Genomic DNA, 26,929 nt, shown 5'->3' with positions numbered 1-26,929 from the left:
AAGCACTTTTTCCCTCTAACGCACACGCTTACACTCAGACAGTAACTTGGGTTAGCGTGCTGCCCAAGGATATCTGGCAGACACACTGGAGCAGAATCATGAGGAAAACCCTCATGAAGTTAGTTTCTCATTGTAGCTCTGGCACTGCTCGTCCTGCCACAGAGGAGCCCTGCAGATGGGACCAGATCACTACGCCAGTTTAATTGGCTTGATGCCATACTACTACTACTAACAGTACATTTTATTTGAGGGCGCCTTTTTAAAACCCAAGGTCACCTTACAAAGAGAAAATGACATCAACAAAACAGTAGATTAAAATAGTTTCTAATAAATTAAAATACAAAAAACAAAACACGATTTGACAGCAAGTAAAATCTGTATTAAAGTGAGTAAACCGGTTCGAACAAGTACAAAGTGTCTGAACAGAGCATGAGAAATTGAGTTTTTCACTTGGACCGAAAACACGTATTACCCACAATTCACCTACACAGCTGATCAGTGATACCGTGGATACTGGTGACACTGTAACAGAGGAACAAGGTGTGGAACAATATGTGCACATGAATATGTTGTTTACAGAGATAATGTACCCTCAGTAAGAGGAACTCTCCTCCAAAGAAGACTCGTGTTGTCATGTGCAGTCATGGCTCAGCCATCTCTCCATCAGTGACCACAGAGACATCACTCATTGGGTCAACATGAGGGGAGGAGCTGTGCTGGGTTGTAAAGCAGCTTGCAGCTGTATGCAGGCTAAAGCAGCTTAAACTGTGTACACTATATGAGATGTACAGAGGGTGCCAGGAAGCATCTGAGTCTGACTCCTCTGATATGGAGGAATAAGAGCCATGTCCTTCTGGGAGGAGAGCCTGCAGCGGATACCTCTTTGTTCCTTGATGATCCTCTGGCTGACTTTGTCCATGCAGCACATCTTGTTACTGAAGTCGTCCACGTACTCCTGCATCACAGCGAACTCCTCAGGCCGGCTTCTGAGGCCTCGGACTGAGTTGGCCACTGCTCTCACCGTCTCCCCCATCCTGCTCAAGAAGCCCGGTCCCTGTTTCCTGTGAGGTGCCAGATCCTGGAGGGTCAAAATACCACGAGTCACAATTCAATTCATTCTAAAACCAGAAGTGTGTGTGTGTGGTGTGTGCATCCGTGCATCAGACACACACCTGTGCAGTGAGGAAGACTTGGAAGTGCTGGCTGTAGGACAGGATGGGATGCTCGGATATCTTGTTGAGGAAGCGGTGCAGGGCTCTCCTCCTCGTCTCAATGAAGTCGTCGTTGAAGCGCTCCACCATGCCTTTCATAACAAACTTCTCTGGGAGGGGCTGGAGACAGAAACGAGAGAAGCATGAGAGACGGCGATATCAGACCGGGAGCTGTTCCACGTCGCCCCATTTTGTCCAGAAAAGTGCAGAAGAGGGCGAGATGCATTAGACTCCTCGTAGCAGTCTATTTTCATTGGTCAATTCTAGCAGAGCAGCTTTGCATGAGCAGCAGGTGGGTGGGGCTACACGCCTGAGGCGACCACATGAGAGATATCCTCTCTATGACAAACACACCTAAGAGTAGCTCTGTCCTGGCAGAGCAGTAAGCTAACCAACATACACATACAGAGCTGGAAATGAGGACGGTGGCTTTGCTTGAACTTCAGACCTCAACAATCTTTCATGTTCCAACAGCACAGAAAGCAAAGAAATGGTCCTGCAGCCTGTGACTGTGAATGAATGAACTGACGCATGCACATGCCTTGCAGTAGTGTGCAGCAGCCTGCAGCTGTGTAGAGCAGTGACCTGGTGAGCTGATACGTACGTGGACGATTAGTGTGGGGTGCTTTTCTTCTAGTTTGCTACGGAGCCACACAAAATCCTGGTAGCGTCGCCGTACCTCGTACTCACTGGAGTCAAAGTCACTCCGAGTGGTCTGTAGAGAGAGACATGAGTACAGACAGTATCTGTTAACACACACATATACAGACATTTACTGCTCAAAGCTTTTTGAACATGCCAATTCTTTACTGCAATTCAAGTTGTTCAAGTCCAACGAATTACTTGAAATGGTTCAAACATAAGTGGTGAACTGACAGAAGTTAAACAAAGGTCACCCAAAACTGAAAAATAATGTACATTTCAGAATTATACAAATTGGCCTTTTTCAGGGAACACAACTTGGGTTTAAATGTGTTCTGCAGCAATGGAGGCTGATCGAGCCTTGAAAGCTTCTGCTACTAATTCCTGGAGGAGGAAGTGTGATGGTCTGGGGCTGTTTGCTGGGTCGGTGACTTGTACAGAGTGAGAGGCTCCCTGAACCAAAACCACAGCGTTCTGCAGCACCATGCAGGACCCTCTGGTATGGACCTAGTTGGTCAGACGTTCATCCTACAGCAGGATAAAGACCCAAAACATAAATCCAAGCTGTGCCAGAACCACCTCAGGAAAGAAGAACAAGATGGTGAGCTTGAAAACATGGAGGTCCAGCACAGTCTGCAGACTTAAACCCCATCGAGGGGATTCCCATGATGCATTGAGTTTTTCCTTTCCAGTCACCTTTCTCGCTCACTATGTATTAATAGACCTCTCTGCATTGAATCATATCTGTTATTAACCTCTGTCTCTCTTCCACAGCATGTCTTTATCCTGTCTTCCTTCTCTCACCCCAACCGGTTGCAGCAGATGGCCCCGCCCCTCCCTGAGCCTGGTTCTGCCGGAGGTTTCTTCCTGTTAAAAGGGAGTTTTTCCTTCCCACTGTTGCCAAAGTGCTTGCTCATAGGGGGTCATATGATTGTTGGGTTTTTCTCTGTATCTATGAAGCGCCTTGAGGCGACTTATGTTGTGATTTGGCGCTATATAAATAAAATTGAATTGAATTGAATCGAGCTGCTTTGGGATGAACTGGACATAAGAGTGAAAGCACAGCAGCCTACAAGGTCCACATTTATGGGAACTTCTGCACAGAAATGGGAGAAGATTTGATTTCTGTCGTAGAAAGAAGCCACGGCTGTGTTCAGCTGTTATATCTGCAAAGGTGCGACTTTGATGAGTCAAAAGCTTAGAATATAAACTGATTCCATGATTTCTTTTTGAACTCCAATTGCTTATTCATGCCATGCTTTCATTTCACAGTGCAATCAGACATCAAACTGCATCATAAAAACCACAGAGGTGGACAGTACTGTCACAGTAAGGATCTTTCTGTGGTCAACACTTTGAAAACACCCCACCCCTATAACTGTGTGGGCCACCCCTATAACTGTGTGGGCCACCCCTTTAACTGTGTGGGCCAACCCTATAACTGTGTGGGCCACCCCTTTAACGGTGTGGGCCACCCCTATAACTGTGTGGGCCACCCCTTTAACTGTGTGGGCCAACCCTATAACTGTGTGGGCCACCCCTTTAACGGTGTGGGCCACCCCTATAACTGTGTGGGCCACCCCTATAACTGTGTGGGCCAACCCTATAACTGTGTGGGCCACCCCTTTAACGGTGTGGGCCACCCCTATAACTGTGTGGGCCACCCCTTTAACTGTTTGGGCCACACCTTTAACTGTGTGGGCCAACCCTATAACTGTGTGGGCCACCCCTTTAACGGTGTGGGCCACACTATGCCAACTCTTCAACTGTTTTCAGTCCCGCTCCCTCACATAGATAAAATGCAGCACCTGTGCAGTCTGCCTTTACAAACTGTTCACGCTACAGAGACTAAATGCTTTTAACGGCAGGAAGCATCCAAACAGCAGTAGTGTGTGTGAGACACAATGTGACCACGCTGATGTAGGACCACCACCTCACCCTGGTCACCACTCTGTACAAGATGAACGTCTCGATCGCCGTCACTTGGCTCTCTGGGTGGTCGACGGTGACGAAGATGTCCTTAGTGTTGGCATCCTCTTTGCCCTCATCATCGTCCTCCAGTCTGTACTGGTTGACCATGGAGCTGGGAGAGTTGGGCAAGGGGCTTCCATCTGGCAGGGAAGTATTCTGGAGCACAGAGAAAGTGCAAACACAGCCTCACTCACTTTATATGTCAACAACACATCAGTGTCAGCTGTGTGTGCACTCCTGTCAGTAAATGAATTCAGGAGAGATTTTCTCTTCACCAAAGCATCTGAAGTTTTTAACTGGTGAACATGTTTATGTTGAATGTTGTTATAGACGCAAGGCTTTGCTCGATGAAAGCCTTAATGAATGTTTGTAGAAAGTAAACAATTTATGCAGTTTCTGAAGAAACAGGGCTGTGCGATGTGACCAAAATCTCAGATCCTGATATAAACATTTCTCATCCCAATAACAAGGTAGATCACAAACCTGTGCTTTTTGTGTGAAATCAGTGAATCTCAGGAAACTCGACCTGTGTGCCGTGTTTTCAGCTGGGCGTCGTGTACCTGGAGTCGAGTCTGGAAACTTTGTATTTTTAGTTGTTTCTTTGTGAGTATTTATTACACGGCGTGCTGCGGGGAAAAGCCTGCTCCAACCTTTGAGTCTAAGGTTTACTTTCTCTTTCACGTGATTCTTGCGTAGGTGGTAGAAGAGGTTTGTGTTCGAGTCTGAGGTGGGGTCGGTTTGTGCCATCATTTGTACAACAGCACAGTTTTCTGGTCCGTGTCAGACTTTTCAGAACCAAACCATGTCCATGCTGCAGAGCGACCTGGTTCTGCCTCATCGTCGCTGCACATGCTGGTAGGGCTGTTCAATATAACGATATATATCTGATGACGATATGAAAACGTCTATTGTTTCATTTTACGCTATCATTTCTTTCGTGGTGTCGCAAAATAAACTGTTTACAGCAATATTTTTTTCATGGTTCTGATGGCCACTGTGGTGGCTATATTCATTTCTTAATGAGGATATGTATGATAAGTTGTGTGGATATTATACATGGTTGTGCTGAGGATGTGTCGGCCAGTTTCCACTGGAAATGCCTTTTGGTTAAACTGTCAGCAAAGAATTTGCACTGTTACATTTTTATATAACTTTAATGCACATAAAAACAGCTGCTTGTTTAAGTGAAAATACATTGATGTTGGGTTTTTTTGCACTAATAAAGTTGTGGAGTTGTAAAGTATTTTGTCTCGTGTCAATTATATCATCAGTTATATCGTTATCGCAAATTTTCAAATGTATATCGTGATAAATATTTTTGGTCATATCGCCCTGCTCTACTCAGCATAACCATGTATAATATCCACAAAACTGAAAAAGAGGTTAAACACACACAATACGGTAACATTATGTTGAAGCACAGTACGTATCACTCCGCGAGGCTCCGCCTACAATAGCCGTAATGTTCCGACAATCCATCAAGCGGTGCGGCGTCGTAGCTTAGCAAAGTCTTACTGAAACATTTGACAGATTTCCGAGCACCGTGCACATAAAATTTCGAGGTCAGTAAACACAACCAGAGTTCACACATAAGGCACACGGGATTATAAGGGGCTCTGTCGACTTTCAGAAAAGTCAAAGGTGCTTTGTTGTGTATCTGACGGACGAAAGCTAAACCAGTTCCACACCACTGAAGTTGCAGCATTTTTACAAACCAGTTCTGGTTCATCTGTTTCATCTGTTTCATTCAACGATCCCCTTTCGCCCTTCTCATTCTCCGTCGCCGCCATGCTTTTTCCGCCATGTGCGTATGAAAACAAAGGCACTGCACATGCGCGTTTTACCCATAATCTATTGACATACAGTGGGGCAAAAAAGTATTTAGTCAGCCACCGATTGTGCAAGTTCCCCCACTTAAAATGATGACAGAGGTCAGTAATTTGCACCAGAGGTACACTTCAACTGTGAGAGACAGAATGTGAAAAAAAAATCCATGAATTCACATGGTAGGATTTGTAAAGAATTTATTCGTAAATCAGGGTGGAAAATAAGTATTTGGTCACCTCAAACAAGGAAAATCTCTGGCTCTCACAGACCTGTAACGTCTTCTGTAAGAAGCTTTTCTGTCCCCCACTCGTTACCTGTATGAATGGCACCTGTTTGAACTCATCATCTGTATAAAAGACACCTGTCCACAGCCTCAAACAGTCAGACTCCAAACTCCGCCATGGCCAAGACCAAAGAGCTTTCGAAGGACACCAGGAAAAGTATTGTAGACCTGCACCAGACTGGGAAGAGTGAATCTACAATAGGCAAGCAGCTTGGTGTGAAAAAAATCAACTGTGGGAGCAATCATCAGAAAATGGAAGACATACAAGACCACTGATAATCTCCCTCGATCTGGGGCTCCACGCAAGATCTCATCCCGTGGGGTCAAAATGATCATGAGAACGGTGAGCAAAGATCCCAGAACCACACGGGGGGACCTGGTGAATGACCTGCAGAGAGCTGGGACCAAAGTAACAAAGGTCACCATCAGTAACACACTACAACGGCAGGGAATCAAATCCCGCAGTGCCAGACGTGTTCCGCTGCTGAAGCCAGTGCATGTCCAGGCCCGTCTGAAGTTTGCCAGAGAGCACATGGATGATACAGCAGAGGATTGGGAGAATGTCATGTGGTCAGATGAAACCAAAGTAGAACTTTTTGGTATAAACTCAACTCGTCGTGTTTGGAGGAAGAAGAATACTGAGTTGCATCCCAAGAACACCATACCTACTGTGAAGCATGGGGGTGGAAACATCATGCTATGGGGCTGTTTTTCTGCCGAGGGGACAGGACGACTGATCCGTGTTAAGGACAGAATGAATGGGGCCATGTATCGTGAGATTTTGAGCCAAAACCTCCTTCCATCAGTGAGAACTTTGAAGATGAAACGAGGCTGGGTCTTCCAACATGACAATGATCCAAAACACACCGCCCGGGCAACAAAGGAGTGGCTCCGTAAGAAGCATTTGAAAGTCCTGGAGTGGCCTAGCCAGTCTCCAGACCTCAACCCCATAGAAAATCTGTGGCGGGAGTTGAAAGTCCGTGTTGCTCGGCGACTGCCCCAAAACATCACTGCTCTCGAGAAGATCTGCATGGAGGAATGGGCCAAAATACCAGCTACTGTGTGTGCAAACCTGGTAAAGACCTATAGTAAACGTTTGACCTCTGTTATTGCCAACAAAGGTTATGTTACAAAGTATTGAGTTGTATTTTTGTTATTGACCAAATACTTATTTTCCACCCTGATTTACGAATAAATTCTTTACAAATCCTACCATGTGGATTCATGGATTTTTTTTTCACATTCTGTCTCTCACAGTTGAAGTGTACCTCTGGTGCAAATTACTGACCTCTGTCATCATTTTAGGTGGGGGAACTTGCACAATCGGTGGCTGACTAAATACTTTTTTGCCCCAATGTAATTCTCTCCGACCTGTCAGCACATGGAGTTTTTCCATCTATAGCTAAATAAAATAAATACTGCACATTGGACTCTTACATGTGGAACACATCCCTTGTGTCCCTTTCACATAAAATATTTCATTTTCCTATCGTTGCCCAACATTGTACCGGTGTTACCGTGAACGGTATGATATGGCCCAGCCCTACAGCACGCCATGTAATAAATACAAAGACAATAGCGACCGTTACAACTTTTGCCTAAAAATGTATCGTTTCATGCATCGGTCAAAACACTCGACTATTACGTACGTATTTTTCGGACCATAAGGTGCACGGGATTATAAGGCACATTAAGCGAAACAAAGCAGTCAGATAAATCAAACTTTATTAAACTCATTCTTCTTGCTTCCTCCATTTCTGTACCATTGATTCCTTAATGTTGAATTCTCTGGCAGCTGCTCTATTCCCATGTTGTTGCAGTATATTAATGACTAACCTCGTATTGTGGATGGATTATCTCAGTTGTTCTCCTGACTGAAGTTTGGTCCGTTTACAGCATCCTGCCATGCGATTGCATTTGTCTCTAACCATGAGGAACCTTCACGTTAACTTTTATAAGTGGAAAAGTGTTAGTGTTCGTCCTCCAGCTTCACTGTTTATGTTATGCTAACATAGCTGTGTCGCTAGCGATCACGTAGCACATCATTATATACCAGCTAGCCCAACTTCAGTAACCCTACAAACGTCACTGCTGTTTAGTTTCCTGTCTTCATCTATGTTGGAAGTGATAGCAGAGCTGTACGTTTGAATGTTTTCAGAAATCTCTCAGTCAGAACATGCTATATCATGCTTGGGTAACTAGCGAAACTAGCGAGCTAACTTCCTGCTAACTTCCTGCTAACTTCTAACTCCGATATATGTAATACATTTTGTTTTCATGGATGCCTGGAAGTTAAACTTCATAGTTACACCTGGTAAAGCAGCAATGCTGATCGTTTTATTAAAGATGAATTTAGACAGTTTTTAACTCTCAGTGATGCTGCAGTGTTCGTTTGACCTGAAGTATACGGAGTTTAGGACCCAGATTACTCCCAGATTTAAGAGCATCTTAGTCCGACAAATACGACAATAACAATGGCCGCTTGCATGTTCTGCAAAAAAATGTGCTTTGTCGTGTATCTAACGGACAAACACCAAACCAGTTCCACATCACTGAAGTTGCACCATTTTTACAAACCAATTGTGGTTCATCAGTTTCACTCAACAATCGGCCATGTGCGTATGAAAACAAAGGCACTGCGCATGCGCGTTTTACTCATATTCTATCGCGATATTTCATTTTCCTATCGTTGCCTAACATTATACCGGTATTACCGTGAACGGTATAATATGGCCCAGCCCTAGTTGCAAAGCACCTCTTTTTAACTTCAGTGGATATTATACATGGTTATGCTCAGGATATGTCAGCCCATTTCTACTGGAAATGCCTTTTGGTTAAACTTTCAGCAAGGAATTTGCATTTACACTGTTAAATTTTTATAAAGCTTTAATGTACATAAAAACCAGCTTCTTGTTTACGTGAAAATAAATGGAAGGTTGTCTTTTTGCGCTAGTAATGTTGTGGAGTTGTATTTTGTCTCGCATCAATTATATCGTCAGTTATATCGTTATCGCAAATTTTCAAATATATATCGTGATAAATATTTTTGGCCATATCGCCCTGCTCTAATCAGAACTAATTAAGTTGTGTAAAAAGACAGGATGAATCTGGAAGTGATCCAATCAGAAGTAACCTCGTTGTGCAGCAAAGTTAGAAACACGGTCCTGACAAACAGGCTCCCATTGAGCTCCCCGACATGACAAAATGTCAAACTCGAGAGGAAGAGAAGGACAGACAAACTGTGGAGCACCTCTAACCAGTAAAAACACAAACTTTTACACTTTATATTTTTAGTCAACAACACAGTTTAACACGGAGCATGAAGCTGCCACACAGAGTTTATAGCTGCTGCTGATTTTCAACCTTTGTCCCTTGTTGGGCTTTTACATTCACAACACTCAGTTACATAAAACCATTATATACTACAATTACAAAACTACAAAGAAGCTGACACACAAGCTATCACAGTGTGCGTGTGTGTGCACATGTGTGGGGCTGTGCTCTGCCTCCAGCATCAGCTCATTTGGACAGTTGGTCAAATGAGCTGATGCTGCTTCTAAGTTCCCAGTGATCCACAGCTAAACCTAATAAAAAACATACGACTCAGGGCTCGCAAAATTTCAAGATCCCTGGTAGCCCTTCTGGCAGGCACTCTTCAGTTTTTGTTAGCCCAAAATAAATTAAAGTAGCCCAAATTAAAAATGTTTTGTTTCCTTTAAAATTAATCAAGAAATAGTTAAAACACAAATTACAACATTGTATAAAAATTACAATCATCAACTCAAATACTTGGTTCTAATTGAACAGAAACTTCTATGAACTTGTAAGAACTGTGCAGAACATGAATCAGTCTGTGTCAGATCCTGAATCTGACATTTCCACTGAAGTCACGGGTAAGAGGCAAGTGGAACCAAGATCGAGGCCATTTGCTTTTTGAAGTTTGCAAAGACTGCTAAATTGTCCCAAAGGTAGTTCACTCTGCAACATAGCACGCTGCTCTAAACAGCTTTTTCAGGACTTCTTGTTGTGCTTGGTTTATTTTCAGTATGTTATTTGCAATTGGTGTTTGTTCTGGGAAAGATAGTGCAGACTGAGCAATAATGCATTTCTTGCATTTGTCATGGGGTCTGATGGGGTCTTTCTTAAAATTACTGGTCCCAGTAACAAAGGCGCTTGTCGACTCAGAAATCGAGGGAAACTCACAACACACCTGGCAGAACATCATGTTATTTAGCTCGTCATATGGCAGCCACAGAAATTATTTTGTCCATGAAACCATAAAGCTGCACTTTCTTTTTGCCTTATAGTCTCATTTGTCATAACTTCTCCGTTTTGTGGTAAGCTTTTCTTTGGCTGTCACTTCTTCACCCTGACCTGTCTTATTTGGCTCAGCAGAACTGAAATATATGTCCTGCTGCTTTTACACACGCACTCACATAAGCTCAGCGATTCTCTGCGCGATCAACCTCTCACATGTTTAAGCTGCGGGAGATTTCACTTGTCATGTTTGCATAGTAAGCTAACAATTAATAAGACGATGTCAGAGGAATTGGTGCGCAAATTATCATCACTCACAGATCAGTGCTGTCGCTCTCTATACACAGTTCGCGCGATTGCAAAGTGAAAGCAAAAAACAAGCGCAAATTCAAACGCGATTTCAATATGTCACATATTGACAGTGGCTCACCGATGCCAATGACATAATTACCCAGCTACATTTCTGAAAGAATGCAAAAGCATTGACATATATTTTTCCTGTGTAAAACAAACGACGGTGGATGGAGCAGCTACAAAGTTCACTTTTCTTCATGTTGGAGTTTGTTGATCAAGTGCTCTGATAAAGGACCATGTATAGGTGTAGACAGGCTCCTCATCAAACTATGGTGTCATAACGGGTTCTGTGTCCAAGCTGCAGGACTACATGCAGTGAGGGGCTGTGTCCATGTTAGAGACTACAGACTGGCAGGTGTTCAGACAGGCAGCAGTGAGGACCTGAAGGAAAACACGTCGTCTTTTCTGACTACATAAGGAAGCGCATACAGCACCTGGGGCAGAGGACTCCTATCAGTGCTCAGTACGACATCAGGCCCCCTCTCACATAGACAACAATGACTCATAAGTTTATGGAGCTCAGTTGTGCATTTCCTGAGCTGCAGGCCACAGAGCCTGCACAGCCACTGTGCTCAGCCCACAGCTGCCCACACCGATGACCTGTGACTGAAAGAGCTACAGGATGAGATGTTGTTCATGCTGCAGGTGGAGGACCTGACACATGGTGTGGGGACAAATACCTCATCCTCAACATCCAGACAACCAGGCAGATAGTTGTGGACTTCTGCAAACCTGGCACTTCCCCTGCTCTCTAATTAGATAGAGTAGACGGCCCGTCCATTACGTACCTCTGACTAACACCATCAACACTACACCTATTAAGAAGACGACCTAGCATGTGCTGGACTGAATGTTGTCCTTCGACAGCTGTGTGGTGGAGCGCGTCCTGACCTACGCCTTCACTGTGTGGCATGGCAGACGCACTGGGGAAGGAGCTGCAGACGGTAAAAGTCTGCAGACTTACCACGCATCAGTGGCACCAACACCATTAGATGTAGAACAAGCACCACCTGTAAGCACAGGTGCTTGCTCTAATGCCTAGTAGGAGGAGGCCGCGCTGCGTCCAGTAAAAAACCTTCAGCCCGACTGTTAAACTGCTCCACCCTCAATAGTCAACACCTTCCACCTCAACAACACGACTTACTGAACATGAGTCTGTGAAGTGTTGATGTCACCCACACCTGACAGCAGCTGTGCAATATTCTGCTTCATAATGATTCCTTCTTTATATTTATGGCTGCCACGATTAGTCGACTAGTCACGAATCGTCAACGACTAATTTAATAGTCGCGGCGTCGTTTGAAGCTTTGTAAGACGCAGGAATAACTAGTAGGATTTAAGAGTGTGGCAGCACAAGGATGCCAGCTGCCGTTAAACACCAAAGAAGAAGAAGAAGATGAGTCCGGTATCCTAGCTGTGTCCAAATTCAAGGTCAGCATCTTCCGTCATGGACCAACCTATCCCAGAATTCATAGCGCAGCCCAGCCAATTCCAGTTTCCAGCAATGGCCGCAGCTACTTAGTGTTAATGTTACTCTTATTATTCTTTCTGGGTCGGACTCCTGGCACATTGTTTCCAATGGATGATGATCTGACTAGTCGACTATCAAAATAATTGTTTGTGGCAGCCTTATTTAGAGGGTAAGACAGGGGACTCAATGTTATGTTTAGTAGCATAGTGCATATAATGAGACTAAAAAGTGTGTTTCATTCATATCTTGTCCAGTAGTTGAATGACAATAAAGCTGGGTGTAGTAGACAGACACGTCCTTGGTACTACAGCTGGCCCCTGAAACATGCCGACATCAGTGTGGAGGCAGAAGCCATCGTTCCATGTTTGGCTACCTTTACAGCTCCACACGCACAGTTCAGACACCAGACCAGAGAAGCTGGTGTCCAAACAACAAACTCATATTCACATCACGAAGTGAGCTTTGCAGCTCCCGGTTTCAAATTCAGCCACACAGTGCAACAACATCAACAGCATCTACACACTTCCATCAAACTGTCACCTCACAACAGACCATGTCATCTGTAAGCTCCGCCCTTTCACCATGGATATTATTGCTTCTGCATTCAAATGATCCACTTTATGCAAATAGTAGTGAAGCGTACACGCTTTGCCTACAGGTGTGTTTCCTCTAACAGCAGTCTGAGGTCAGCGTCGGGCTCCTGTGATGGTGTGTGGTGACAAACGTGGCATGGCTCTGGTCTCTGGATGGTTGATAGTTCTACATTATCTCCATCTGCAGAAAGCAGAAACAGCAGCAGCGATGCTTCTGCCCTCGGCTAACATCTATTCACAACTACTTCCCTGTATGTCTTTGTGAGTGAACTGGTTGTTATGGTAACATGATGTGGAAGCATAGATGTGTGCTCGGCTGCAGGGACCGTACAGCTGTGCAGTGTGTTAAATGTGTAAAAATACCTGAGCCACATGCAGGACGCATCTGCACACGCTCAGATCCTCATCAGCAGCACTGGACTGTGACAGCAACAGTTGTCATAGTAACAGGACTGTTGGTAGCTTCATTTCTTTCATGCACGCAGCTCGTCCTGACTGAAATCCCTCCATTAAACCGCTTTTCATATCAGTGTGTATGTCGACTCGTGTTTATGTTCAAGACTAGGCTCTTTTGCACCTTTTTGCTCTACGGCATGCTGTCATCTCTCCTATAAGCTCACAATCACAGTTTCGCTCGTGTAGAGTCAAGAAGACAGGAGCCGCCTTTGGGGATCAAAGATCTCAAAGGTTCTTATAGGTGAGCCTGTGCAAACTGCTGTTCTTTCTTTCTGCAGCATCCAACACGAATACCTGCATGGGTAACGCCCATGTGAAATAACTGAAGCAACACACAGGTAAGTCCATAGGTTTTTGGACAATGACACATTTTGTGTCATTTTACCTCTGTACACCAGAGTGGACTCTACATGAAACTGGAGTTGTGGAGACATCATTAGGCTCCAGGTCACACCGCCCTTGCCAAGGTGTCCCCTAGTAGGACGATGGAGTCACCAGGCAGAGCACCCTCCATCACCCCACTCAGTGACTCCAAGAAGACTGCAACTGATAGTCAGGACCTGTCCCCCGACCCAAAGGGATGTACATGACTACTCAACTAGCCGACTAATCTTTGCTGTCACTATTCAGTACCAGACTTACCAGTCATTCAGATAAGCCAGAGAAAATTGCTAGATGATTTATTGTTTTGTTACTTCAGCTTTTATTGAAGCGGTTGTCATATTCTGTCATATTCAGCCAAGCATCATGTGTCATTATAAGAACGTAATAATGCCTTTTAAACACCTTTCGTATTAGTTTTCGACGTTTTCCATTAAACAGTTCTTGAATTTAACTTAATCTCTGAGTGTTTCTTCATTTCAGACTGATAATTAGTCTAATTTCTTTTCCACAGTTAATCGGCTAACAAATTAGTCGCCAGGATTACACTGAGGTGAGCCTAACGATATCTAGCTAGTATCTCTCAACTTCACGCACTAGCTCATGCTCCTTTCCCACCAAAGAAGTGACATTCCATGTCCCGATAGGAATCTGACTGCTAGGGCCTCCTCCCCGACTGCAGTCCGACACAACACTGCAGCCGACCTTACAGTGCCTCCTGTGGTGGGTCTATAGAAGGCGGGCCCATGTTGTCTCTTCAAGCTGCGGCCACCAGACACTCTCCTTGGAGCTCCCTCCCCAGGCATTGCTCCAGGTTGGGGCCCTAGTAACCCTATCCCAGCTCGGGTAAACTGGTTTAGACATAATTTAGTTCCTTTCATAGGGGCTGGCAAACTGTCACGTGACTCAGGAGTGGAAGGCAGTTCTTTACTCAGAGGGTGTAAAGTGGGGGTGAAGGTGCTGCTGACCTCAACTGGGGATATATTCGGGGGTGGAAGGAATATTTTGGGACCTCCTTAGTTGTATCATTGTAGTAATCGAGAATTTGAGTAGTCATCGTCAGTCTGCTTGTCTATCGACCGCGCATATCGGCTCTTGCAGGGCAGTTTACAGCGTGGACATTACTTTTATTGCACAGAAGGTCAAGAATGTAATGGTAAAGTGTAAACCGCATGACGGACAGAAACTATTATACTGCTAACATAACTTCGGCTCTTTGCAAACACCTGCACAGACAGCATGCTAACGCTAAAGCTAGCCAAAAATCCAGAGTGACGCTAAAGCTGAGTAAATGCCAGCATAGGACCGCGGTCAAGTGTGCCGTCACTCCACCTCATCGGGTAACAGATGTCACGAAGCAGCCTTCATTTCTACCTGTTCATGTGTGGAATCACTGTGGCGTCGAAGCGTCTTTCTGCTGGTTTTCATCTTTGTACTGTGCTGCTGGCTTTGTGCTCAGACCTAAACACTGAGAAAGATCCTCATCAGGACAGGGATTTGTTTTGGTGTGTGGGACTGTACGTTTAGATTTAAATGGCAATTATGAGACACTGTTTTTCAGGTTGTGTTATGAGGAGTATAATGAATAATTTTCTCTTTGGAGTAATTAAGTAAGGTACTGCATTACTTTTAATAAAATTGTTCATTACTTTTTTGAATAATGACACTGATCACAATGAAGAGAGGAAACACATCCAAAATGGACAAACATTTGACCAAAAACATGCAGTTAATTTGTTCACATGTCTTTGATATGTTGCTTACTGATGGTGGTAACTGTTAAAGCAGACCTAGTGAGATCCCAGTGAGAATTGACAAAATATCAAATCGATAAATAATATCAATAATGGAATTATTGCTATTCCCATCACTAGTCTTTACCTTTCAATATAAAGCACCTTGACACAACTGTTGTTGTGATTTGGCGCTATTTAAATGAAACTGTCTGGGGATGAGTGGGACGATTCACTGGTTCACCCTTAAGGCTATGCTGGGGTACTGCAAAGGAGAGTTTGTCTGTTAGCTGAACCTCACATGTACATGAGACAATGCAGCTTTCGTCCAGGACCTGGAACACTTGACCATTCACTTACTTCATAGTAAGAGTCCAGTTTCACCAGCTGAGAACATCTAGAGCAGGCATGCCCAAAGTCTGGCCCACAGTCAGATTTCACGTGACCCGCAGCTTCAGTCTAATTATGTATTATTTATGGCTCACTTCCTTAGTCCGAATAAATAAATCATGACTTTAAAAATGCAATTCCTTTTTTCACCACATGGTGGCAGCACATTTTTCAGCTACCTGCACCTGTGCTGTGAGCCCGCCCTTCTCTGCTCATTTCTGCCATGGCGACAGTACAAAAAAAAAAAGAGGTTGACAGTGAGGGCCGCCGCTTTCAGGAGCGGTGGGAATAGCAGCATTTTTTTACTGAAACTCGAGGCAGTTGTGTTTGTCTGATTTGTAAAGAGACTGTTGCCTTGTTTAAGGATTTCAACATTAGGAGACACTACGAGACTAAACTTGCTGCAACATATAACAAGCTAACAGGGAGTGAGCGCGCTGAAAAGCTGAAGCAGCTCCAAGCTGCTCTGGCTTCGCAACAGCGATTAATCACGCGGGCCTGTGGGACACATGAAGATATCAGGAAAGCCAGCTACGAAGTGTTAATAGCTAAACATGGCAAACCTTTCACTGAAGGTACGTCTCTCAAAGACTGTGTCATGAAAATGGTGGAGAACATTTGCTCCGAGAGGAAGCAAGAATTTCTGAATGTTTGCTTGGCACGCAACACTGTGGCACGCAGAGTTGAGGATATATCGTCAGACTTCGACAGGCAGCTGGGGGACAGAGGAGTGGATTTTGATTATTACTCATTAGACTGCGATGAAAGCACCGATGCATCTGACACCGCGCAACTGCTGATTCTTTTACGAGGAGTTGACGACAAGATGAACGTGACAGAGGAGCCGCTGGATCTCAAAAGCCTTAAGGGTCAAACCAGAGGATTGGCTTCTGTTTGTGAAGCTGTTGATGATGTGACGCTACCATGGAGTAAAGGCATCATTACTGATGGTGCACCTGCTGTGGCGGATCTGCAATAAAGTCAGCAGAGAAGCAGGTAACGCTGTTAAACTTCACTGTATCAATCATCAGCAGGCTCTCTGTGCCAAACATCTCAAATTTGATGATGTTATGAAACCAGTAGCAAAGACAATCAACTGTATTCGCTCTAAAGCTCCGTACCACCGACAGTTTCAGCAGATTCTGCATGACATCCAGGCTGAATACAGTGACATAATTTATCACAACGATGTGAGGTGGTCTGCACTACAGCGATTTTTCTCTCTCAGACAGAATCAGACAGTTTTTGGATGAGAAGGGACAACCAGTGGAAGAACTGTCTGATACTGTATGGCTGGCAAATCTGGCTTTTTGGTCGACATCACGAAGCATCGGAATGCGCTGAATGTTAATCTTCAAGGAAACGACGCAGTGGGGAGCCAACTATACGCTCACATCAAGGCCTTTGGAAGCAAACGGCAACTTTTCCAAAGACACTTGTCCCTAACAGAGCCCTGTACCGCACACTTCCCAGCTTTGAAAGAGGTTACTGACAGTTTCCCAGAGGACATTAATGCCCAAATGAAGAGTTACGCAACAGCTATCGCGTTTCACATATTTGTGTGAGCAAAATTCTCTCTCATGAACTTAAAGAAGAACCCTGTGAGGTCAAGGATGAGTGTCTCCCACGATATTTTATGCATCTCAACCACTGCCCTCAAACCAGACCTGATCGCTTTACTAAAATCTCGATCTCAGTATCACCCCTCTCAGTAGTGCAGGGATGTCCAAATTACTGGAGAGCTGCTACCCTGCATGTTTTAGTTCTCTTTCGGGTTTAGCACAGCTGAATCAAATGATGGCTCATTTTATTAAACATTTAAGATTTGGCTTTAACTGTTGATGTTATGCTCTTAACTCATAGTTGTGTGTGTTGTGTACATATTGTGTATATTTACATATGTGTAAATATGTGTATTTCTTGTGCAAGTGAACTTCCCAGTTATGTAATCTTCCTGTAGATGTGAAAAACTTTGGCTTCCTGAAAGATCTTGTAAAAGTGAAGGGCAAAATTCACTTTTTGTTTAACTTTATTGATAACAGACCACTTTTCATTACTTATAACTCCTGTTTAAAATGTTCATGAGGCAAAGATATTGCAAACTCATGGAAATGTAGGGTATTCTTCACAGTTTGTTCAATGTTATCTGACTCTCCAGATATAAATGAAAGGCACAATTGTGTCTTTAGAGTTGTTCCTGCTTGCCTGAGTGGCTTTTATTTAGGTACAGTTCCATTTTAAAAATAAAGGTAATTGTGACCATTAAAATTGTTCTTCATTATATTTTCATACAACTTTGTTACGGAACCATTGGCCCCTGGGCATCTTCACTTTATAAAATTTGGCCCTCTTTGCAAAAAGTTTGGACAGCCCTGATCCAGAGCATCATGAAACCAGCCAGGACTGCCTAGTGCACAGTAGGAAACATGGCCCTGACAGGGCTGGATGTAAAGAAATTTTCTTAGGGTGGCATGGAGATCAGATGGGGTGGCAAATCAAAGCCTTTTTAAAACAAACAAACACATACGCAGGTGTTACATATGGTTAAAATGATTTAAATGCCGTAAGTATACTTACAGCATTTATATGTAACATGTACATATATACATGTCGCTCATACACGTTACATATAAATACAGTCAATAACTTAATTATTCTCTGTAGCCCACATAATTAAACATTTCAGTTGCATTAAATGTGTATTTTGATGCTATGTACTGTACAGCCTGTATAATAAATAAATATGTAGCCCAATAAGTATAAAATCCAGAAAGCTACACAACATGGGGCGGAAGTTCACACTTTGTTTGTTAGAAATAATCAAATTGTTTGTCCCATTTATAGCAACCGAAAATAAAATAAATACATAATTATAATAAAGGTCAATCAAATGGACCAATATGGCAAGGCCATGATGATCCACTTGGTAAAATAAATCCGCTTGGCGTCTTTCTTGGCCTTAAGACAACAATTCTGATGGCTAAAGATCCAAACGGGACAACAACCACAACAACAACAATCAAATTGTTGCTTAATTTACACAAAGTGTCAGAGATCTGCACCGTCAACAAAAATGAAGCCTAAATTTTCATGATTTGTTGGGTTCACTCTCTGAGGTCCAAAATATAACCGGCCAGTTTTGATTTTCTAAATTTTGATTTTGTATTTCATCTTTAAATTGTTTCATTTTTGTAAAGCGCTTTGGGTGCCTTGAAAAGCGCTATATAAATCCAATCCATTACTATTATTATTATTTTATCTTTTTTGCCTTGTTTGGTCTCATTCGCTTCAGCTCAACCTCACGTGTCGAATTTACACTTCTTTCATTGACATGCTGTAGTAACACAACTGATCTAAAATCACACAAAAAACATAAATTCCTATAAGTAGTTATAGGTTTTTTTTTTCAGAGTGTAACAACCAACCACCTGTGTGAAATCTGAAATGTCCATGGTGTTCATTCAAAATGTGCTCTGGCACAATCATAGGCATGGGTTGCTACTGACAACAAGTAATAAAGCCGGTCTGCGCTGTGGGCTGAACCATTTGTTAATGATGGAGGGGGGTAACACTATGCAATATATTCAGTGTTAACTGTAGCTAGGCTCAAAGTGTTATTGCAATCTTATTTCAATAAACAACACTGTCATATGCAAAACACCCTCTAGATCTGCCCCTGGCCCTGAGAAAAAATTTCCCAGTTTAAACATCTGTTATGTTTTCTTGTGAATAAAATGTGGACGTATGAGATGTTCAAATGTGGTTTTTATTTACAGATTGCACAGTGTCTCACTGTTTTGGAACCTGGTTAGTACAACGAATCGAGGTTGGAGTGCACAGCACTATCACTGTTACAGCTGGAGTGGGTTCTACTATTACTATGGATTTCATCACAACTAGAACACAGCCCTGTTTACCTGAGCACAGACCACCTGAGCACAGACCACCACACACATCTTGCTTCACTCTTATTTGAAATGAAATCTACAGAGAGCTGCAAACACAATAACTAAGAGTTGTTATAGAACTTCTTTCAGACTTGCCACTCAGGCTCTCGTGGCTGTGAGAATAACATTGCAGTCATCACACAGCAGCACTAAATCTTCAAAACTCAGCTGATCGTCAGAAAACACACACCTGGGAGGTTCCGATCACGTGACTGCTGAGTGAAGATGGAACCTGCTGCTTCCGTGGACCTGAGATTTCCTCCAATCATGCGAGTGAATTTTTAACAGTGAGCGCACTTTATGTGTCGGCGTGGACGATCACACACTTTTACAGTGATGTCACATGACTGAGCCCGGAAGTGTGCACGCATGAATGAAGTGAACTCACAGGCTTCCACACACACAGAGCCAAGCTGAAAGCTTCGACTTCTAAATCGAAACTTCAAGATAGTTTCTCGGTTTTGAGTTATTATCTATCAAGTCTGAGATCTTAACTCGACATTTTGAGAGAAGTATCACAAAAGTTTTCTTCAGTCGCGTAAAGCCGGCTCCACAGCTCTCCTACTCTTTAACCTGATGACAACATGACAGCGAAAACTTTCAGCAGCCCCACCTTTCATCCTTTATGTTTCAAGCTCGAGCTCTTCACCTCTTGCGCCTGCGCAAACACGCGCCGAAGAGCTGCCCCTCGACCCGACGAGTGTATGTGTGAGTGTGGGCGGTGAATCTTCGGAAAGAGTAAACTTGAGCAGCGGCTGGAAGCGCAGTCCCGCGGCTGCGGAAGTTACCTTGGTGAAAACCTCCAGGTCCTCGTCCTCGTCCAGGTCCAGCATGTGTTCTGAGAAGTCTGCAGGGACCGTGTGCCCGCTCATCGCTCTCAGCTCCGGAGACTAACTAAACACAAACTTCCACCTCAACTCCGCGCAGCAGCCGCACTCAGAGGCCCGCCGAGGATGCCACTTCCTCTAACGGCTTTCAAAGTAAAAGCTGCGACCGGTCACGTTTGACTTTGGCCCGGAAGCTGAGTTCTCGTTGTGCGTCTTTGTTGTTCGCAGTAAAGTTGAGTGTTGGCTGTAGATTGTTCATGTTTTTTGGCCAAAATGCTGAGTGTACATGTGTTGCCTCATAAAGAAAGGCCATGAGCATGATTTAGCCAGAAACGTGTCTGAACAGGACCACTGGAGTTCTTTTATTTTTAAGTCATTCTAATTTTTCTTTTCATTTTATATTTTCTGTTTGTTTGTTTTAAAGTTTGTTTTTCTGTTATGATGACATATGTGTTATTTATTATGTATTATTAAATGTTAAGCTTAACAGATCCAACAAAGTCAAAGTGTAAAAGCGCTGCCCCATAATGTGATTATAGTTTTGCAACACTGCAGTATCGTTTTAGCCTTTTATTCTCATTCATTCCAGTGAACTCAAACTTAAAACTAGGAAAGAAAAATACTGACAGCAACCTGTTTGTTTGATCCCTGGCTGCTCCAGTCTGCATGTCAAATATCCCTGTGCAAGATACTGACTCCGAGTTGTTCTTTGATGGCTTGTATGAACGGGTAAACAAGACAATTTGTATAAAGTGCTAATAATAATAATAATAATGATGATAATAATAATAATAATAATAATAATAATAATAATAATGATAATAAAGGTCAGGGCTGTCGCATGTCTACCAGAGAGAGAGAGAGAGGTTTTCTCTTTGACTCCTGATTTGTATGACGTCTTCTTTGCTTATGTGTCTCTGTGTATTTAGCCTTTTTTACACTTTTATACCATTTATATTTTCATTCACATGGATTTTTAAACATTTTTAAAGATTTATTTGAAGTGCATACATATTTGAATTTTATACGGTTTATGAAAGAACAATTATTACTGTAAGTTCTGCATCCATGACTCTACTTAAGTAACAATATAGAAGCCTTAGCTTCAAAATATATTTCAAGTCATCATTCTGTTGAAGAAAGGTTGTGAGCTCTGATATACTGTTAGACCTTCCACTCCTGATATTCCTGTACCTCTGTCCTCTATGAACTATGGATCCAGTGTTTAGGAACCAGTGAAAATTAACACCCGCACTACGCCCAGAACACGGTCGTATTTCCTGCATATTTGACTGAGCGACACTTCCACTTACCTGCAATCTTGTCAACAAACAGGCAAACTGTGTGTTTATTTAGGGGAGTGTGGCTGGCGCACAGGCTGCACTGACAGTCAGCCCCACCAGCACCAAAAGATGTCAGTGTTGCATAAGGCTGTGCAACAATGTGTCACACCTCAGGCTGGACCACCACTGCACGCTCACACAGTCACCTTCCCTACACTTTACAGCAAACGCTGTGCCTGAAAGAAGCAAAGGAGCTCCTGCACAAAGAGTTATTTTTTCCTTTTGAATGTGAGAGAATCTTCATTTATTCACAATGAAAAATAAGTTTCTCTGCAATTTTTTTTTCTTTGTGATTCGATTTTCTCCTTTACTGTCTACTTTCACTACACAATTTAAGGGTACAGAAAAACTGACCACAATATCCAAATTTCACCTTTCTGCAGGACTGCTGCAGTCTGCTCTGTTACATGACACAAACAGAAGCATCTGCAGGTTACCCTGGCAAAGACTAAGTGGGCTGTGGACAGGAAGAGGACCAGAACCGTGCCCATCCCTGGAGTCTGTGTAGAGACACAATAGCACTCTACAGGAAGAGCCAGAGTCATATGTTATCTGCAACCACTTCTTTCAGCTGCTCCCTTTAATAGTCCCCACATCTCATTCTATACCATCTTCTTCTGTTTTACACCTACCCTCTGCATGTCTTCCTTCACTAGATCCATGAACCTCTCTGAGGTCTTCCTCTTTTCCTCCTGCAGCACCATTTTCACCATCCTTTGTCCACCATACCCACTATTCATCCCCTGCACATGTCCAAACCACCTCAGCCTTGCCTCTCTAACTTTGTCTCCAAAGCACTCAGCCTCAGCTCTTGTATTAATTTCTAGTTGTGGCGGGGCGTGGTCTGAGGTGCTGCTGCGAGTGAGGCGAACGCACCAGCGCGGCATCTGCAATCACACCTTGCCGGCTTTAAAATCTGTACTGGGTCGTGAGAATTGTTGTTGTTGGTGTGTATGTTCGGCTGGCGGCTGGAAAGCTGCAGCCACGTGTGAACAGCAACCAGTGAATAAAAGCAAGATGCTGAATAGCATGAATGTGTGGACGGATCTGCCGTGTGTTCTTTACACTAGTCATGTCCATGCTTTTTACACCCCATGAAGCCATGAACATCGTCAGCTGGCCTCCTGTCTTTCTGTCAGAGCCACCATCTCCAAACCATCCTTCATAGCACCCCTGACTAAAGGACTAGAATAGAATAACGTTGTTATTCACATCAATGGAGAATTGTCTTCGCTTCACCAAGTCATAAAGCAATCAAGTTACTTCATACGAACCAACAAAAATAACATAAATATATAATAAAAAACACAATGAAATATAAGTTTTAATATACAAAACTTTAATACAACAATTAAACAATATATGTCACAGCATCTCATTGTTTAGTATACTGACTGCTTTGGACACAAATGATCCCTTATCCACCTACCACTAAGAGGCAGGACGTTCTCCCCGACAGAGGGGCTGGCTGCCACATTCAGGTGGTTAAACCTGGGGAAGGTTGATGCAGATGACCATGTTGCCGCCGCACAAATGGCTGAGGCCCACTATGTGGCCACCCCTCTGGGTAGAGTGGGCGCGCACTCCAGAAGGGAAACCCTGAAGAGGCATATGCCTCCTAAATGGTGTCCACGATCTAGTGGGACAACCAGGTCCTAGAAAGCTGTCGACTCAGGATCCCTGAATGGATGGCCGGGTACTGACTACACTGCCAAAGCATGGCCAGAGCACAAGGCAGCCTGGTGCTGAGCTGCCTCCTGGGCCAACCTCTCAGTGGGAGCTGTTCGAAGCTCACCTGAATGGAACAGGTGGAATTCAGACAGGGCCTTCAGTAGGAATGCAGGGCACTGATGGCCTGCCTTACCTTGGGGACCTTCAGCATCTTGCATCTCAGGTACTGAAGATAGTGGTTGAGGCCCCTGAGATCCAAAATCAGGCAGAGTCCCCAGTCCTGCATCCTGCTTGGGAACCAAAAGATAGTGTGAGAAAAGCCCAGCTTGGTGGTCCCCAGCATCCACCTCCCATATTGCACATTTCCCCAGGAGAGCTGAGTGTCATGGGCCTGGGTCTGGTGACCCAGGGTTCATGAGTGTTTATGAACTTGAATATATTTGATGGGTTTGCCTTGGGCTAGCAGTCCTCACAGGTGAGTGTGTTCCCCCGGGAGGCCGGTCACACCTAAGGGGGATGATGGCACACACCTGCTGCTGTTCAGCCTTGTCTGGGGAACTACTGGGGAGAGTGGCTGAGCTCTGGTCGACGCTGGATCGTAAAGTTTGGGATGGACATGACGGCGGGGTCTGCGGAGGAACTGCAGGTGGTCTCCCAGTTCATGGAAAATTAAAACCAAGGCTCTGCCCCCAGAGCAGACCAAGCTGCCTTGCATTGTAAGGCAGACAGGGAAGAGGGCTGGCCGGCTTGGCCCGAAGAAAAGTCAATGGGGAGGTAGTTGACATGGCCCTGTGTAGCCTAGCCAGCAGGGAATCCATAACCCTAGAGTCTCTGCTCGGGCATGTGGCCTTCACAAGAAGGGAGCTAGCGAGTGCAATCAATGGGGTGAGAGCATGATCTACTGGGGGAAGTGGGCCACAGGAAATCTACTCCCACCCATTCATGTTAGAGAACCTCCTACTGGCAGGGGAACACCTGTGCAAACTCTCTCCATGCGTGAATTAAACAGTCCATGTCAAAGGAGCTTGCAAAGAAAAGCGTCTGGACTTCTTTAAGTTGCTTGAAGACGTTTCACCTCTCATCAGAGAAGCTTCTTCAGTTCTAAGGTCAAATGGTGGAGAGTCCCAGATATAAACCTAGTGGGAGTTTCCCCCCACAGAGGGACAAAAGGACCCCCTGATGATCCTCTAATCGCCTGAGCCAAGGTGTGAAACTGACTTGACCTTAGAACTGAAGAAGCTTCTCGGATGAGAGGTGAAACGTCTTCAAGCAACTTAAAGAAGTCCAGACGCTTTTCTTTGCAAGCTCCTTTGACTACGATGACCTGGATGACTGAGAACCTTCACAGACATAAACAGTCCATGCTCTCTCTCATAGGCATCTCCATCCACAGGTGTGTCATCTCCACTCTTCATCCTCATCGTAGTTGCTCACACTTCCTGGTTGTGATCTACCAGCTACCAGAAGTAAATGGAAAGCTATGCACAGCCCTGTGTTGAACTGGATCAACGAACCAAAGAGCCAGCAATGAGTGATGACAGTTTTACCTGATCCTGCACCAACTATGAGCTTCATTGATATGTAAAGCTTGCAGCCTAATATTAAAAGTGGAGAAGGTATCCAGAGTATGTGCAGAATAGCTTGATTGCAGTGGAGTTCACTAGAAAGTTTTCATTGTTTTAAACTCACAGTTTCGCTTCACTACAAAGAAATTCTTTGTTCGTTCTTCCATTACGAATAAATATACTTCAGATTATTTGTATTTAAGCACTTGGGCATTTTTGCAGTGCACTGGCGTCATGGCAACATGACGCCAGGAATATGCAGGAAGACACTTCTACACACTGATCACATGCAGTTCACTCAGGGTCGTATATCCTGCTTCATTTTCACCATGACACTATTCATGTGAATAACACTGCAGCACTATCAATGTCTCCTTGGAGACTGTCTAACAATGTGCATCAGTATCCCCATTTTTAAATAGTAAAACAACATTTCTCCACCTTCTTCTTTCTTCTCCCTCCTCTGCCAAATGACATCCAACCATAAATTACCGTTTCTTAATTGCAGACGGTTTGTGCAGAAATAACTCAGCTGAAAAAGTCATATATTTCCTCTTCAGCAAAGCAGTTCTCGATAAGACTCTATTCAACCAGACTGCCAGAATGTGCACTTCCTTTGGAATCATAGATGTTATTTTTTTTATTCCTGGCTCTCTTGTATTGATGTGTCATCACATCACTTGCTTAAACATCACCAATTTTTCCTAATGGACGAAGATAATCAATATATATGGATCCATTTTCTCATTTCCAACAATTACCACGAGTCTTCCACTTGCCTGGGTCAGATTGCTCAGTCTGCACTCTGCACACGTACGTACTTACATATGCACACACAGTGCCGCACATAATTATCTATTCAAACACTCCACAGGATATTTTTTCTGTATTTTCTCTAAATGCACACTGGCAATGGCATTAAAAACAATGTGTCATTCCACTTCTGGCATTTTGCAATTCAAAATGATGTGAGCGTCACCTGAGCGGAATACTGAGGAGCAGACAGAGGCGTTCCAGCCGGCAGCATTAACATACAGGAAGCCATTATCACATCTGGCCTTTGCAGCCAACTGGAAGGCTGCTGAGTGTGTGTTTGTTTGTGTGTGTCTGCACGATATGTTTCTGTGTGTCTACCTGTAAATACATGGCTGCGCGTGTGTCAGCCTTTATCCATAAATATGCATGAAACAAATACAAGGTGGTGTCCATGCCTGTGCAAATTAGGTACATATGTGTGCATGTGTCCCCATCCCCCAACTAGCTCTCAGATTAGAGGCTTCTGTAATGCTTCTACAAAGGTCAGGGTTTTGTGGTGGTTGGGCTGTAGCGGCAGGCCGTGTTTAAAGGTCACCACGCCACACCATCACATTATCTCCCTGCCATTTCATACCAGTTTGTCTGTCTGATTGATTTTTAAAATAAAGCTGCACGTCCTCCCAGGCTCAGCGTGGCTGCTTTTCTCTCACAGTGAAAACAGGCAGTCTGCGTGGGGGTAGCTCTGTGGCTGTTAGACTGGAAATCCTGTGATGGTGACAGTGATGACCGTTCCCTGCTGCATGGGTGGATGAGCTTTGTCAGGGTTCACTGTTTCGCTCTGCGTTTCGTCAGCGCAGGTGTAAAAATCAAACATCACATCAGTTGGCGCTCTGGCTTCAACACTGGTGTGTAAAAAGTGAGAGATGTGTTGTGGTGGAAGGACAAGATGGAAACGCAGCTTTACAGACATTTTTTCCCAACTGTTGTGTGAACTCATTTCTTTTGTTTGTGCATTGTGCGTATATTGCTTTGTGATGACAGCAGCTGGTGATTTGGGTCATTCGCTTGGCCGTTGCTAAGGATTTTCTCACTTTTTAATCATGTCTCCATTTCAACATCTTTGCTATCATAATGGAGCAACACTGCATATAAACTAATGTTCAACAAGACAGATGTTAGGAAAATGCACCTGGGTTACAGTTTCTGTGAATTTCTATGAAACTGTGACTTTTGAAGCGATAATAAGAGATG

General features: G+C 43.9%; 1 protein-coding gene across 1 annotated transcript in view; it reads right to left on the bottom strand.

Moving 5' to 3' along the window:
• Window positions 1-20,536, bottom strand: part of snx7 (sorting nexin 7) — a 32,321-nt gene extending 11,785 nt beyond the window's left edge. The window contains exons 1-5 of the mRNA XM_026179698.1: window positions 20,305-20,536; window positions 3,792-3,980; window positions 1,816-1,926; window positions 1,173-1,331; window positions 880-1,078 (exon numbers count right to left, since the gene is read on the bottom strand). Of these exons, the coding sequence (XP_026035483.1) occupies window positions 880-1,078; window positions 1,173-1,331; window positions 1,816-1,926; window positions 3,792-3,980; window positions 20,305-20,388 (742 nt within the window). The 5' untranslated portion in view covers window positions 20,389-20,536. The remainder of the gene's footprint in view (window positions 1-879; window positions 1,079-1,172; window positions 1,332-1,815; window positions 1,927-3,791; window positions 3,981-20,304) is intronic.
• Window positions 20,537-26,929: the final 6,393 nt, after the last annotated feature.

Source organism: Astatotilapia calliptera, chromosome 9, assembly GCF_900246225.1.
Source record: "Astatotilapia calliptera chromosome 9, fAstCal1.2, whole genome shotgun sequence".
Lineage (NCBI taxonomy): Eukaryota > Metazoa > Chordata > Actinopteri > Cichliformes > Cichlidae > Astatotilapia > Astatotilapia calliptera.
The sequence above is the reverse complement of the archived record's forward strand: the minus strand, read 5'-3'. Positions and strand labels throughout refer to the sequence as shown.